The 16,298-nt window shown below is 42.5% G+C and overlaps 1 protein-coding gene across 1 annotated transcript in view; it reads right to left on the reverse strand.

Moving 5' to 3' along the window:
- SORCS3 (sortilin related VPS10 domain containing receptor 3) overlaps window positions 1-16,298 on the reverse strand; it is a 576,395-nt gene that overhangs the window by 147,788 nt on the left and 412,309 nt on the right. Inside the window, exon 6 of the mRNA XM_060033570.1 lies at window positions 4,208-4,272. Coding sequence (XP_059889553.1) covers window positions 4,208-4,272 — 65 coding nt within the window. The remainder of the gene's footprint in view (window positions 1-4,207; window positions 4,273-16,298) is intronic.

Raw genomic sequence — 16,298 nt, forward strand, 5'->3', positions numbered from 1 at the left:
CAATCCTGTTGGTTTAGCTCCCCCTCATCCTCTTCTTGGCCTCTGAGTTCTTAGAATACTGCTGGATCTCTGAGTTACACAGTTTACTAGTCAGTAAACTGTCAGTAACCGAAAGTTTTTTAAGAGCCATTATTCTATGTATCTAGAACCTACAGTTTAGACTTCAGGGCTAATAGTTTTGCCCATTTGATTACTAATGACTGCCTGGAATGCTCTGTTAAGATGTCCTGGGCTTTATCTTGGCTTAGTGAGAAAGGGCAGTAATTGATGAAAAGAGTTGATAATAGTACCAGGACAAGGAATGGTAGTCTATGTGCTGTGGTTTTGATTCTAGAAATTTCAAGTCTAGATGTCTAAAAACTTAGAGCTCATGTCGAGTTTCACTTATTACAGGGTCCTACAAGGCCCCCATATAGCTTGTGCCTGAAAATTTCCAATAAACAGGAATCCACTACTTAACAAAGCAGTCTGCACCATTTTGCGGTCCTCTTCATTGTTCCTCCTTTGTTCATTGAACTGAAATCTGCCTCATTGTACATTTTACTCTACAATAGGATCTTTGTTATCCAACTGATGGAAAAAATTATAAAAATACCTCTTATATTTGTGTATTCAAACATGTGAAGCACTAGAAGATTCACAGAAAGTTTGAAAAAAAATTGTCCAGGTCAAACAGGCTCTAATTGACAGAGTTAATTCTCCAACTTAACTCTTAGGGCACCAAGTTAATACTCTTTCTATTGACACTCAATGGTCTCTTTGATGGAGAAGGTGTGTGTGTGTGACTGAGTAACTGAGTGAAAGAGAGAGAGAGAGAGAGAGAGAGAGAGAGAGAGAGAGGGAGAGAGAACATGAATATGAATATAAATATGAATATTCACAGGGGACATTGAGACATTCAGAGAGAGATGATTTCCAGAAGAAAATGGGAGAAAAGGCCATTTGAATCCTGAATCTCATGGCAGAAACAAGTTTCACACTTTTATTAACCAAATTGGTTGGCTCTGCCCTGTTTAAACCATGCCAAGGCAAGAGATAATTCAATGGCTTTAGTTTAAAGAAGTCTGACTCCCAAAGGGGAGGACCAGGACTGGGGAAGAGTGGAGATTCTTACACCGAAACAAGAAAAGGGACTTGTTTATGTTGGGTTTGCTCCAGAGTGTGGGAGCCAGGTTTAGAGACAGGACTGTCAATGCCACACCACGCACTGAAGAGCCACACTCCGTGCTGCTGCACCTGCAGCCCCTCAGTCTGGGGCAGTCCTGTGCAATGGATACACAATGGGAGCTACTAATGACCTTTTAAATTTCCCAGTAGCCATACTTAAAAGGTAAACAGAAAAGTGTACATTTAACATATTTGATTTAACCCCAAATATTATGATTTCATCATGTAACTAATATAAAAATTACTAAGGGGCTATTTTCCATCATTTTAGTCATATTAAGTCTTTGAAATCTGGTGTGTATTCCACACGTACGGCACACATCAATTTGGACATCACGTCTCAAGTGTTCAATAACCACGTGTAACTGAATGGCTACCATATTGGACAGTACAAGTCTAGCATAAATTTCTCACTCTCCTTTTCTACCATCCCCTTGGGAAAATCCAACTCATCTCCCAAGATGAAACTTAACCATGGGCTCTTCAGTGCAGCCTTCAGTCGCTCCTCAGCGACTGGGCTACCCTGCCTTTTGGTTCGCACAGATAGCACTTTCTTCATGAGACAAAACAGAGTCCCCATGGCCTTTGGCACATTATATTGCAGTAATAATCTGTGTACTTCTCTGCCTCTGCTACTCAATGCTGATTGTGTCCTATTCACCCACACACCCTCCACAGCTTCGTGCAGTGCAGTGCTGATCAAAGCGGGGTCTACTAGCCAGCAGCATCAGCTGGGAGCTTGTCAGAAATACGGAAGGTGTGTTTTAAAAAGCTCTCCAGGGCTTCTGTAGTGGCGCAGTGGTTGAGAGTCCACCTGCCATGCAGGGGACACGAGATCGTGCCCCGGTCTGGGAAGATCCCACGTGCCGTGGAGCGGCTGGGCCCGTGAGCCATGGCCGCTGAGCCTGCGCATCCGGAGCCTGTGCTCCGTAACGAGAGAGGCCACAGCAGTGAGAGGCCCGCGTACCACAAAAAACAAAACAAAACAAAAAAAACAAACCTAAAAAATGACACAGAATTAATATATACTATACTTTAACCTAAGTGTGGCATATGACATTTATCCCTGTTATATTTCTGTCTGCTTTTTTCAATTCTTGACAATAGGCCAGGAACTTTTCTATGTGTTTTGCATTTTTAATCTCATAAAATTTCACAGCAGTTCTGTACCACAGGCCTTATCCCAATGTGGACCAGAATTCTTGAACTTTCAGAAAGTAAGTTTGAGCTTTATGTAAGAAATTACCTTAAAAAAAAAAAAAAGGAGCTGTCCAGCAGTAGAAAAGGATATGTCTTAAGCCTGAGCTCATGAAACCTGAGGACACACTATAAGAGATTCTGGGGGAAGGGATTCCTACACTAGGTAGGAGGTCAGACAGGCATATAAAGTTTCCTCCAACTCTAAAATATTACAACCACCACAGATCACATATACAGCTTAACAATGTTGACATGACAAGCAAAGCCAAGGCAGGGGTTGTCCTGAAAACTTGTCTGTGGGTCATCTTCTGAGAGCTGCTGTCTGCTCCCCTCTGGCTTTCCTGCTATGCTCCTTCAAACCCCTCCCTCCATCCCACTAGTCCTCTAATTTTCCATGTTTTTTTTCTCAGCACTAAGAGTAATTTCGAATTTAGGCTTCACCACGCTTACGATCAGTGAATTTGAATATGTGGCATTACCTCCCTAAAATATAACTCTTCTGTTAAAAAAAGAAAATGTAAAAATAGTGTGGGTCATCCCTCATCCCTGGCTGCATCGGAGAAAGAAAGAAAGAGAGAAAGAGAGAAAGAGAGAAAGAAAGGAAGGCAGGAAGGAAGGAAGGAAGGAAGGAAGAAAGGAAGAAAGAAGGAGGGAGGAAGGAAGGAAGGAAGGAAGGAACTCAGAAGAGTACCAGGTATATAGTAACAAGTGTCATTTGCCTTCTAACTCTTTTAAAAATAAAAATAAAGCAAATAAAATATATTCCCCAAAGTGCATGTTTCTAGCATACATCTGAGTTTGGCCTCAAAAGCAGTAGACTTCCCATGGACAAAGCACAAGCACATCCGATACCTGCATCCAGGTCACAAAGAATCTCCTTCTGTTTGTACATTCAACCCATAACCCTACGAGGCAGGCAGGGCAAGGATGAGCATCCTCAGATAGTAGGAAGCCAGAGCACAGAGAGGTTAGGGGGTCTCATGGTCTCATGGCTAGTGCGTGGCAGGACCCAGGACCTCAGCTCACAGTCCTGTGCTTTGATCTGCTGCACCCCTAGGTCGCTATTATTTCCATGGATTATTTGGCTCTATTTGTGATCTAGTATATGCTAATTATATTTCCATATATTTTTCAGATTTCATATTTATCATCTATTTTCACATATTTAAGTTGATTTTATCTTTCTGGGACAGGGAAGAGCCCTATAGATACTTAAGTTGGTGCAAAATGATACTTTATCCGTCAAATTCTGTTCAAGATGTAGACAGGTGTATGATGTACAAAGGGGTCAATGGTTGGAGTCCCGGATTCCATGGCTGATGTGCGGGGACAGTAGAGGTCTGGCTCACCCCTGGATCTCCAGGGCTAAGAATCTTGCCTGACACACGGTAGGCCATCCCTAAATATTTGCTGAATGAATGAACAAACAATTCTGGAAATAGTGTGTCCAGTTACTTTTGTTTGGTAATCTTGACTATATAAAGTTTATTTTTTTAAAGCTAGCATCATCTTATTCACCATGTGAATGCAAAATACCACGATGAGCTACGGCCATCCCTATGTGAATTACACTGAAGATGCCAGGAAATTACTAACAGGAGCCTCAAAATTGGTCGCATTAACTCCCATCCCCAGAAAATTCATTCCTAAGGGTTTATTTCAATGAAATATCTCCCTTGGGACTGGAGGCCTCTCCCCCACTCTAGGAAATAAAATGCATACGGCAGTAAGGGAGCTCAGGGCTTTTCATCTTCCCTAGCCATTAAAATGCAAATTGGGGGAGGAGGGAGACCTGCAGGCAGATCTCCCTGGGGTCCAGCCTGGCGGCCTCAGTACTCACATCCATCAGCTGTCCGCACTTCCATGTGCACCAAGTCCGCCTCTTTATCCAATCCGGACACCGACCTGGGGAAGGAAAGGAGAGTCAGAAGCTCAGTGACCGTGAGGATGGCAGACAACAAAGTGGGGAACCATTCAGGGTTATTACTCAGAAAGCCACTTTCTCAAGATGGCCTGTCTTGCACTGTGGGGACCCACAGAATATGGCGACTTGCAGCCCCTGCAGGGTGGCTCTCTCTAGCAGCTGTCACCTATAATGGTCACAACTCATGTGTCTTGGAGCAGTGTCACGGAGTCAGTAACTCTCCAAAAAACATAAAGGAGCACAGAGTAATGTACTCCATAGTAAAGCTGGTCGAAACCTCTGTCCTCAACCCTTCCCCACCTCATACCTTCCACTTCCCCAGTCTTGTCACACCCGGTTATTTCCACCACTTCCTTCCCCTCTGCCCTCCCACTTGGGGTGTGCTACTCCCACGTTCTGCCCCTGGGGAAGGTGGTTTAGCCTCCGTTCTGGCTATCTGCTTCCAGACACTCCTACCCTCCTGAGTTTGGACCTATCTGCCCTTCCTTACCTCTGCCTTGTGAACAATAAATGGTGACAAACATTCAAAATCTGGTCTAACAGGGACACAATTCTGGTGATAGGAGTGGGAAACTTTAAAGGTTGATGGTCAATGGTCAGAAAAAGGAAGGCTGAGAATCCTGACGAACTAATTCCTGTGGGCCTCCAACCTCCCACACATAAAGCCTAGTCAGCTACCTCCTGCATGAGATATCCAGGCCAGAGTAAGTCCCAGAAAGTCAGCTAAAAAAGGCAGCACAGACACTAAAACATTCACGCACTAAAGACATCACATAATCCACCCTCTCCAGCAAGCTTGGACTCACAGTCGTTTTACTTTTAAATTTCATTCTAAGATTGGCTTTCTGGTTTTACAGTCCTCAATAGGGAAGAGGCAGCAAGTTAGAAAGAAAAAGGAGAATTTAAAACAACGAGAATCAAGGTACCCAGATAGCAAGACAAATTGAAAACTTATGAAAAACAGACCGAAGAACTCAAAACCCAATCTTCTACATCATAAATCTACTACACTTCTTCTGATGCTGGGGCCATAGCTGTATAGCACGGTTCAGTATCAGACATCTCTGCTGAGGGGCTGAATGCAGAGAACAGGAAGCAGGAGGCTAATGATATCAGTTTACTCTAAGAAAATAGGGTTGCAAATGACCTATGTTAGGAAAAATGAAATGATTTTTATTTGTTAATGATTATTGTCTTGAATGGCTAAATTTCAGTTGCTTTAAAAGTTCATTTACGTAAAATACTTCTTTCCCCAAAAAATACTGAATAAAAGAAGTTTTACTCTAACGCTGTATTTTTTCCCAGTGATCACTGATACACTATCTTTTCATTTTTCCTCACCTCATCTGATGCCTAAGGTAAGGAGAACAGGTACCATTAGTTATATTTGACTGAAAGGGAAAGTGTGGCACAGAGAAATGGATATGTACCTAAGACGACACGGGGACTTAGGCCAGAACTAGAGAGACTGACTGACTGAGACTTGTCCATCGAGAGCAGCTCCCAGCCTTCTTGGCTCTTCTCCCTCTGCTTGCAATGTCCTTTAGATGCAACTCTCTCCCTGCCCCTTTCCTTCTCCAGCTACCTCTCCCCTTTCCTTCAATGCTCAGTGGGTCTCATCCCTCCAGCAGCCTATCCATCCCTCATCTCACTGAAGAACCTTTATCTGCTTCCACCTAACCTTGGTGGTTCTCAAACTTGGCTGCTCACGAGAGCCACCGGGTGAGCTGTGAAACATCCAGGTGCCTGGGCCCCTCCCCAAACCAATGAAATCAAAACCTTTGGGATAAGCTCAAGGCATCCGCATTTTTTTTGTTGTTGTTTTGTTTGTTATTTTTTGTTTTTGTGGTACGTGGGCCTCTCACTGCTGTGGCCTCACCCGTTGCGGAGCACAGGCTCCGGACGCGCAGGCTCAGCGGCCATGGCTCACGGGCCCAGCCGCTCCGCAGCATGTGGGATCCTCCCGGACCGGGGAACGAACCCGTGTCCCCTGCATCTGCAGGTGGACTCTCAACCACTGCACCAACAGGGAAGCCCCGCATTTTTTTAAAATTTAAATTTATTTTATTTATTTATTATTTTGGCTGCATTGGGTCTTTGTTGCTGTGCATGGGCTTTCTCTAGTTGTGGCGAGTGGGAGCTACTCTTCGTTGCGGTGCACGGGCTTCTCTTGTTGCGGAGCATGGACTCTAGGCGCGCAGGCTTCAGGAGTTGTGGCTCGCGGGCTGTGGAGTGCAGGATCAGTAGTTGTGGTGCACGGGCTTAGTTGTTCTGTGGCATGTGGGATTTTCCTGGACCAGGGCTCGAGCCCGTGTTCCCCTGCATTGGCAGGCGGATTCTTAACCACTGCGCCACCAGGGAAGCCCTGGCATCCATAATCTTGAGAGCTCCCAGGTTATTTCCATGCACAGCCAAGTCTTAGAACCACTGCTTTGCATGACTCAATCACGTCGCATGTAATTGCACTTCCGTGAATTCTGTACTTGGATATAAACTTCAAAGAAGTAGGATTCTGTCTATTTATCTTTGAATCCTTGGCACCTAAGTGCCTAGTATATATTAGGTGCTACTGATATATTTACTGAATTAATGAACAATCCAATCTGCCCATGACAATGACAAAATTCCGATGTGAAACTCACTTGAGGTCAGACACACAGAAGGGACTATATGGACACCTCTGTTCCACAGCCTCCCTGCTTCTTTATAAGCAAGTTGGTATTCTTAGAACTAGGGGCCTCTCAGGTATTATTCTTCTATCCTCCCCCAAGGTCAATGGCAGGGTAGGATGGTCAGAACTGGAACCATAATGACAGTCTAACTACGGGCATCAAGCACCATGTTCTTTAACAAAAGAAAAGTCCTTGCCTCTTAGGAGCTTGAAACAAGGCAAACACCACCAATAAAACAAGCACAGAAACTGCTCCTTCATCCAGGATTGCTCACTCCTTTCCACCTATCTAAATCTTACACACGTTTTAAGGTTAAAACCAAGAATCAGGTCCTCCTGGAAGTCTTCCTTGATTACTCTAGCTCTCCCACCTTTGAACTGCTAGAGAATTCAGAATCAAGACTGAACATCCTCCAGCACTTGTATTGTTATTAAGTTGTGTGTTTGTTTCTCTGGAGTCGGTCTTGGCTCCTGAGAGCCGACACCTCTGGTCATGGTTGCCTTAGCACCCCTACAACCCTTCCATCCTTTGCAGGACTGTTCTACCCAACTCACGCCATGTGCTTTGTCCAGGGTGGTCAATCACAGGAGCCCATCCCTCTGATGCCCCAGGATGGCACATGATCCAGCATGATCATGAGACATCTTGGCTGTGGTGGTCAGAACATGCCAGGACAGTTTAGAGGACTTCCTCAGGATTTCTCTAACTGAGCTGGCAGGAAAAAACTGCCTTTCCTCTCTGATCATCAAGTCAGAACTCTTGGGAGAAATGTTCCCTGATAGGAAGAATCGGTCTAAAGGAGCAATGTAGCTACACATAGAAAAAGAAAAGAGAGTTGACATTGGGACAGGTAGTTTAACAGAGAGACGGGGCTACAAAGGGTGATAGGAAGATAGTGGGCAAGACAGAGATGAGATAGACACACAGGAAAGAGAGAGACAGACAGACAGAGATTCAGAAAGAAACGGACAGGGTAGGCCAAAATGGCAACACAGGAGACCCCTGAGCTCCCTTCCTCCCATGGATACACCAAATGTACACGTGGATGTAAATTCCCTCTGAAAGAGATCCAGAAACTAGTTGAGTAACTTCTACACATCAGATGAATGAGAAAATACCCACATCGAAAAGGCTAAGGGTAGAAAAGGCTAAGACACACTCTCACCATAAACCCCACCCCTGGCACACGACCACACAGTTGGAAGTGAACCATCAACTCTCATGTTATCCCTGAGGAGCAAAGGGTTTGGAGCCCCCATCTAGCATTCCAAATTTTAAGGGTTGCAACAGAGGGACGGACCCCGAAACACCTGACTCTAAAAGCCAGCGGGGCTTGTGTCCCCAAGACGATAGCAAACAAAGACGCAATTCTTAACGGGTGCACGAGCACTGATGCAGCTGTTGCCCCAGGGCTGAGTGCAGAGGGAGCAGGCAGAATCACCCATCTCCCCGTCTTTCCCTGCAAGTGTTATCTGAATACTATAACAGCTGCTGCCTGAGGGCCCGTCTTCTAATTTAGCAGGCTTCTAGAGACTGCATGTGAATCTCCCCAGAGACAGAGAAAGCCAACAAATACCCCTCCCGCCTTCTGCCTCCGGTCCTCCCCAAGTTGCCAGTATCTCCCTGGAAGGAGCTCATACATGACTGCACCCCAGCTTTTAGGGCCGCCACCTATGCGATGGGTCCCCAGATTTCCTGGCTTTGACAGCCAGTGGAGCTGCCATTCATGAGTCCCATGGAACTGTAACAAACAAAGAAGCAGTTCTTAACAATCTAGCTCCCTGAGGTTCAGCACAGAAGGAGCAGACAAAAAAACGCCCAGCTCCCCATCTTTCCCTGATAAAGGTTTTTATGTGGATACTTTAAAAGCTGGGGCTTCCGTGGTGGCGCAGTGGTTGAGAGTCCGCCTGCCGATGCAGGGGACACAGGTTCGTGCCCCAGTCTGGGAAGATCCCACATGCCGCGGAGCAGCTGGGCCCGTGAGCCAAGGCCGCTGAGCCTGCGCGTCCGGAGCCTGTGCTCCGCAACGGGAGAGGCCACAGCAGTGAGAGGCCCGCGTACCGCAAAAAAAAAAAAAAAAGCTGCCACTGCCACCTGGGGCTTCTAACTTAGCAGGCACCTCAGGGCTGTGGTCCTCCTCAAAGACTGATGAAGGTTGCAGACACTCCTCCCATCTTCTCCTTCCAGGCCACTCCAATAATAAAACCAAGTCACCAGTGTCTCCCTGAAAAGAGGCTGTATACATATCTGGCACCCCAGCTCTTGTGACAACTTCATGAAGGATGAGCCCCTGAAACACCTGGCTCTAATAACCAATGGGCCTTACATTCGAGAGGCACAAGGACTGCAACAAACAAACAGTTATTATGGGCACAGGAGCACACCCACCCCTGCAGCTATATACCAACAGGAAGCACAGAGGGAGCAGGCAAAAATGCCATTGCCTTGTTTCTCCCTGGAAGGGGCTTAATTACATACTTTCTTAGCTGCTGCCTGAGGGTCCAGCTTCTCATCAGCCTGCATCTAGCTGCTGACTGCACTGCTCCCCCCGATCACTGATAGGTCTTGGCACACCCTTAACTACTGGGAGCCACTAAGGACAAAGAAGGAGGCTTGGACAATCACAAAAGTTTGAGAGACAACTATGAGCTCGGTCAAGCTGATCAATGAGGTTCAGCTCCTACAGGAGATCACTCTGTCAAGACTGGGAGACGCATCTTGTGCTGATCTATCTAATGCTCAGAGACCAACACAGACTCAAGAAAAATGAAGGAACAGACAAATATGTTACAAACAAAAGGACAAGATAAATGTCTAGAAACATATCTTAATAAAATGGAGGTAAGCTATTTATCTGGTAGGGTGTTCAAAGCAACTGTCACAAAGATGCCTACCAGGGTCAGGAGAGCAATGCATGAAGACAGAGAGAATTTCAACAAAGAGACAGAACTATGAAAAAGTACCAAACGGAAATCACAGAACTGAAGAAGAAAATAATTGAACTGAAAATTCAATACAGGGGGTCAACAAAAGATAGATGAGTTGAAAGAAAGAATCAGTGAAGTCTAAGACAGGGAAGTGGAATTCATACAACTAGAGGTGCAAAAATGAAAAAAGAAAAAAAAGAGTGAAGATCGCTTAAGGGACTTATGGGACAACATCAAGTAGACTAATGTTCTCATTACAGGGGTCCAAGAAGGAGAAAAGAGAAAGGGATAGAAAACTTAATTGAGGAAATAATGGCTGAAAACTTCCCTAACTGGGGGAACGTAACAGACAGGCAGAACCAGGAAACATAGAAAGTTCCAGATAAGATGAATCTGAAGAGGACTCTACACAGATACATTGTAATTAATGTATATGACCAAACAGTATAATTAATGTATATGACCAAAAGCTAAATACGAAGAGAGAATCACAAGAACAGAAAGAGAAAAACAATTTGTTACATACAAGGGAACTCCCATAAGACTATCAGCATACTCTTCAGCAAAAACTTAGCAGGCCAGAGGGGAGTGGGATGATATATTAAAAGTACTGAAGGAAAAAAACAAAGAAAAAAACCTGCCAACCAAGAATATTCTACCCAGCAAAGCTGTCTTTCAGAATTGATAGAAAGATAAAGAGTTTTCTAGACAAATAAACACTCTAGGAGGTCATTACCACTAGATCAGCTTTACAAGAAATGTTAAACGGAGTTTTTCCAGCTGAAATTAAATAACACTAATTAATAATAGAAAAATATACGAAAGCATGAAATTCACTGGTAAAGGTAAAAATACAGTTACTTTCGGAATATGCTGTTATTCTAATGGTGGTGGGTAAATCATTGATAAGTCTACTACGAAGGTTAAAAGACAAAAATATTAAAGTTATAACAACATTAATTTGTTAATGAACACACAATGTAAATGATGCAAATTGTGACATCAAAACATAAAATGCAAAAGGGGGGGTGCTTTTGCATGTGTTTGAAGCTGTTAGCACAGACTGTTATAAATAGAAGAAGTTTTATCTAAGCCTCACATTAACCACCAACCAAAAGCATACAGTAGGTACGCAAAAGAAAAAGGAATCCAAACTTTCCACTACAGAAAATCATCAAATCACAGAGGAAAAGAGCAAGAGCTGAAGCAAGGAAAAACGGAATTACAGAGCAAGAGAACATTTAACAAAATGGTAATGGTAAGTCTGACCATCAATAATTACTTCAAATGTCAAAAGACTAAATTCCCCAAACAAAAGACAAAGGATAGCTGAATGAATAAAGAAAACAAGACCCAACTATATGTACCTCCAAAAGACTCACTTCAGCATTAAAAAAAACACACAGATTGAAAGTGAAGAAATTGAAAAATATATTGCAGGCACATGGAAAGAAAAGCAGAAGAAGCTATTCTTATATCAGATGAAATAGACTTTAAGCCAAAAACTGTAAGAGACAAAGAAGGTCATTATATAATAAGAAAGGGGGCAATTCATCAAGAGGATATATTATTTGAAATATTTATGCCAATACAGGAGAACCTAAATATATAAAGCAAGTATTAAAAGATCTGAAGGAAGAAATAGCAATACAATAATGTCAGGGGACTTCAATACCCCACTTTTACCAGTGGATGGATTGTTCAGACAGAAAGTCAAGAAGGAAACATTGGATTTAAGCTACACTTTAGACCATACGGACCTAATAGACATACAGTAGTCCCCCCCCTCTTATCCTCTTATCCTTTCATTTTCTGTGATTTGAGTAACTGGAGGTCAATGTGCTCCAAAAATATTAAATGAAAAACTCCAGAAATAAACAATTTGTAAGTTTTAAATTGCATGCTGTATGAATAGCATGATGAAACACTGCACTCGCTCCATCCCACCTTGGAAGTGAATCATCCCTTTGTCCAGCACACCTCGCCCATTACTCACTTAGTAGCTGTCTTGGTTACCAAAGTGATTGTCAAGGCATCACAGTACTTGTGTTCAAATAACCCTTTTGTTAGTTAATAATGGCCCTAAAGTGCAAGAGTAGTGATGTTGGCGATTCAAATATGCCAAAGAAAAGCCATAAAATTCTTCCTTTAAGTGAAAAGGTGAAAGGTTTCAATTTAATAAAGGAAAGAAAAAAAATGATATGCTGAGGTTCCTAAGATCTACAGGAAGAATGAAGCTTCTATTTATGAAACTTTGAGGAAGGAAAAAAGAAATTCATGCTGGTTTTGCTGCTGCACTTCAAACTGCAGAAGTGATGGCTACAGCGCATGGTAAATGCTTAGTTAAGATGGGAAAGGCATTACATTTGTACCATAAGATCTTTTGAGAGAAAGAAACCACATTCACACAACTTTTATTACAGTATTTGTTACAATTGTTCTGTTTTATTATCAGTTATTGTTGTTAATCTCTTACTGTGTATAATTTATAAATTAAACTTTATCATAGGTATGTATGCATAGGAGCAAAACATATTATAGAGGGGGTTCGGTACTATCCATGGTTTCAGGCATCTACCGGGAGTCTTAAAATGCATCCCCCATGGAAAAGGGGGAACTACTGTATATAGAACATTGTATCCAACAGCAGCAAAATCACATTCTTCTCAAGTGCACATGGAACATTCCACAGGATAGATCATATGTTAGGACTCAAAAAAGTCTGAATAAATGTAAAACGATGAGATCATATCAAGCATCTTTTTCCAACCATAACGGTATGAAACTAGAAAGTAATTACAAGAAGAAAAGAGGAAATTCACGCATATATGGAGATGAAACAACATGCTCCTAAACGGCCAATAAATCAAGGAAGAAATCAAAAGAGGAACCAAAAAATATCTTGAGACAAATGAAAATGGAAGCACAACATAGCAAATATTACAGGGTGCATCAGAGACAGTCTAAGATGGAAATGCATGGCAATAAATGCCTACATTAAGAGAAAGAAGACCTCAAAATAAACAATCTAACTTTACACCTAGAGAAACTAACAAAAAAAGACTAAACTCACCCTAAAATTATTAGAAGGAAGTTAATAACAAAGATCAGAGCAGAAAGGAAAGAAACTGAGGCTAAAAAGACAATAGAAAAGATCAGTGAAACTAAGAGCTGTGTTTAAGTTAACCAAAATAGACTAATCTTTAGCTAGATTTACCAAGAAAAAGAAAGACTCAAATAAATAAAATTATAAATGAAAGAAGAGACATTATAACTGACACCACAAAAATGCAAAGGCTTATAAGAGACTACTATGAACGGTTATAAGACAACATATTGGACAACACAGAAAAAATGGATAAATTCCTAGAAACATACAATCTACCAAGACTGAATCATGAAGAAACAGAAAATCTGAACAGACCAGTTGCTAGTAAGAAGATTGAATTGATAATCAAAAACCTCCCAACAAAGAAAAGTTCAGGGCCAGATGGCTTCACTAGTGACTTTTAACAATCATTTAAAGAAGAACTAATACCAGTCTTTCACAAACTCTTCCAAAAAGTTAGAAGAGGAAGAAATACTTCCAAACCCATTTTACAAGGCCAGCGTTACCCTAATACCAAAGCCAGTAAAGGATACTACAAGAAAATTACAGATGATGCAAAGCTCCTCAACAAATGATTTAGCAAACTGAATTCAACAGTAGAGATCTTCCTCAACTCACGATGGGTTTATGTTCTGATGGACCCATGGAAAGTTGCAAATATCAAATTGAAATGCATTTAATACACCTAAGCTACTGAATATCACAGCTTAGCCTAGCCTACCTTAAATGTGCTCAGAACACTTCCATTAGCCTACAGGTGGTCAAAATCATCTAACACAAAGCCCATCTTATAATGAAGTGTTTAATACCTCATTTAATTTATTGAATGCTGTACTGAAAATGTAAAACAGAATGGTTAAATGGGTACAGAATAGTTGTAAGTGTATTGGTTGTTTATCCTATTGGTTCTGTTTCTCTGGAGAGCCTTGATTAATACAACTTGTTTCTTAGTCCCGCTCCAACTTTGCAGCCCGTTTATCCACATAAGCCCATAACGCACCTTTGTGAGTGTGTCTGCAATATTTATCTGCTTAGACCATCAACTGCAAAAAGAATGGGTCTTATTAATATACAACCCATCAGACAGTGAGCTTCCTAAGGACAGAGACTTTAATTATTTTTCTCCAATGTTTTCTACCACACACAACTCAGGACTAGGCATACCTTCAGACTAAATGATAAGGATAAGAGATTTGTACTTCAAAGCTGCTCTGTCCCTGGATCCAGAGGGAAAGAGATTAAGTTGCTCAGCTGGCCAGAGGTGGAGCAAAAGATGTTGGGTGCTGAGGGTAAGGAGAATACCCGTGCCCTTGTCTAGCTCACAGAGGAATGCCACTGCCCACTTTCTGCAGTACTGCTGGCATTAGCCTAGAGTTTCTCAGCAAGGGCACTGTTGACATTTTGGACCAGATAATGCTTTATTGTGGGGGCTGCCCTATGCACTATGGGATATTCAGCAGCAGCCCTGGGCTCTACTGGATGCAGTAGCATCCCTGCAGTTCTGACAACCAAAACCATCTCCAGACGTTGCCTACTATCCCCTGGGGGCAAAACTGCCCCCGGTTGAGAACCACTGCCTTACCTGGACACACTTAGCTGATACCTGAACTCTGTGGCTTCCCTGCTAACAAGGCAGCAAATATAAGCAGGCGGAGATCTCACGTCCTCACCTATAGCCCTAACGCTGCTGAGATGCCCACGAGCTCCAACTATTCTAGACCACACCATCTCACCAGAAAACTATCTGACACTTGCCAGGTGGAAGCAGTCAGGTCCCTAATCTTAAAGCCCCACGATGTCCCCACTTCTAAAAACCTAATGAATGGAGCGTGCACACAGATACAGCAAGCGAAGAAATACAATAAATATGCAGATATTTAGCGATTTGTTTGTTGTTCTTGTGGGGGCGAAGCTGCAGGGCGTAAACTTGTGGAAATGTTTGGAAAAGCGCAGGTGGTAATAATGATAAGTGTCAATGGATACTGGGACCATTCACATGCCAGTTATTATGTTTGGTGTTTTAATTCATTATCTTAATTAGTCCTCAAGGTACCATTCATCTAATTTTCATCTTCAGTAAAATGGGGATAATAAGAAAGATTAAGTTACATACCTCAAGTCACACGATAATAATTCACAGATATTGAGAGTACTTTATGTCAGGCACTATTTTAAATGGAAATGCTGATCTCATTTAATCCACATATCAATCCTATGAGTCTGAAATCATTCTTTTTCCATATTTTAAAAGGGCCCAACTAGGCATTGAAAGCTTAAGTAACTTGGCCGAGAAAGTCCACAGGTAGGAAGCAGCAAAACCAGGGCTTGAACCAGACAGGTGGTCTTGAGTCAGGAGCTTAACCTCCCCTGTAAGCTGACTCTTCCAGCTGTTGCGAGGAGAGACAGGCTTTGAACCCAGTCATTTCTCCCAGAGTTGAGGATCATAGCCATGGTGCCCCATTGCCTGCTCTCCCCATACATGTAACTCCATCAGCATTGTAGGAAATATAAAGGTGTCGTGTATACATATTCTACATCTCAGAAAATTTTGGTTCTATTTTACATGAACTGGGAGTCACTCATACTGGTGATAATAAGAAGAAAATGTTGGGAATAGAAAAAGGATGTCGGGCTGATGGTAGAAGAGTAGCAGATGGAAATTTTTGCAGAGAACCTTAAGAAAGACAAATACAGTTGAGGAAAGGAAAACTGGGGACTTGGACTTGACTCCCTTTTAGGTCTCTGAGGATGGAACGAGCCGAGACATGTATAAGAGGGACTGTGAAACTGTCATGAGTCTATGGGAGGGGATGAGAGGCATGTCTGCTCAGATATGCCAAGCAGGTTAGTAAGCGCCCCTGACACCTCTTCCATCTCTAGCAGCCAAGTTCCTTCACATTTCCAGGACCAAAATGGGGCCAGGGTGGACCAGAGGATGAGAAACAATATCTAGTGCAGAACAGCCGTGGCACAGATCAAGCTCCCTGTGCTTAATGTTTGCAACAAAGGAAAAATGAATTTGCAAGCATCCCACTGAAATCACAGGAAAGGAACCTCCCTGAAAGTTTCTAGAAAGTATCAGATGGTAAAAAGAAATTGTATCAGTATATGTTATTACTAATGCAAAATGAAAACAAATCATGGATAGTGCCTTTCTTTGGTAATGTTGTATTCCTGGTTTTAATTAAGTGACTATAAAACAAAATTTAATAGAACGAAACAGAGTTAAAGTGTCAATAACAGATATGAATCTATGAAAGGCTGTATGAGTATTTTTAAATTCCTCAGTAGTGAATTCT

This window comes from Delphinus delphis, chromosome 16 (genome assembly GCF_949987515.2).
Source record: "Delphinus delphis chromosome 16, mDelDel1.2, whole genome shotgun sequence".
NCBI classification, from domain to species: domain Eukaryota; kingdom Metazoa; phylum Chordata; class Mammalia; order Artiodactyla; family Delphinidae; genus Delphinus; species Delphinus delphis.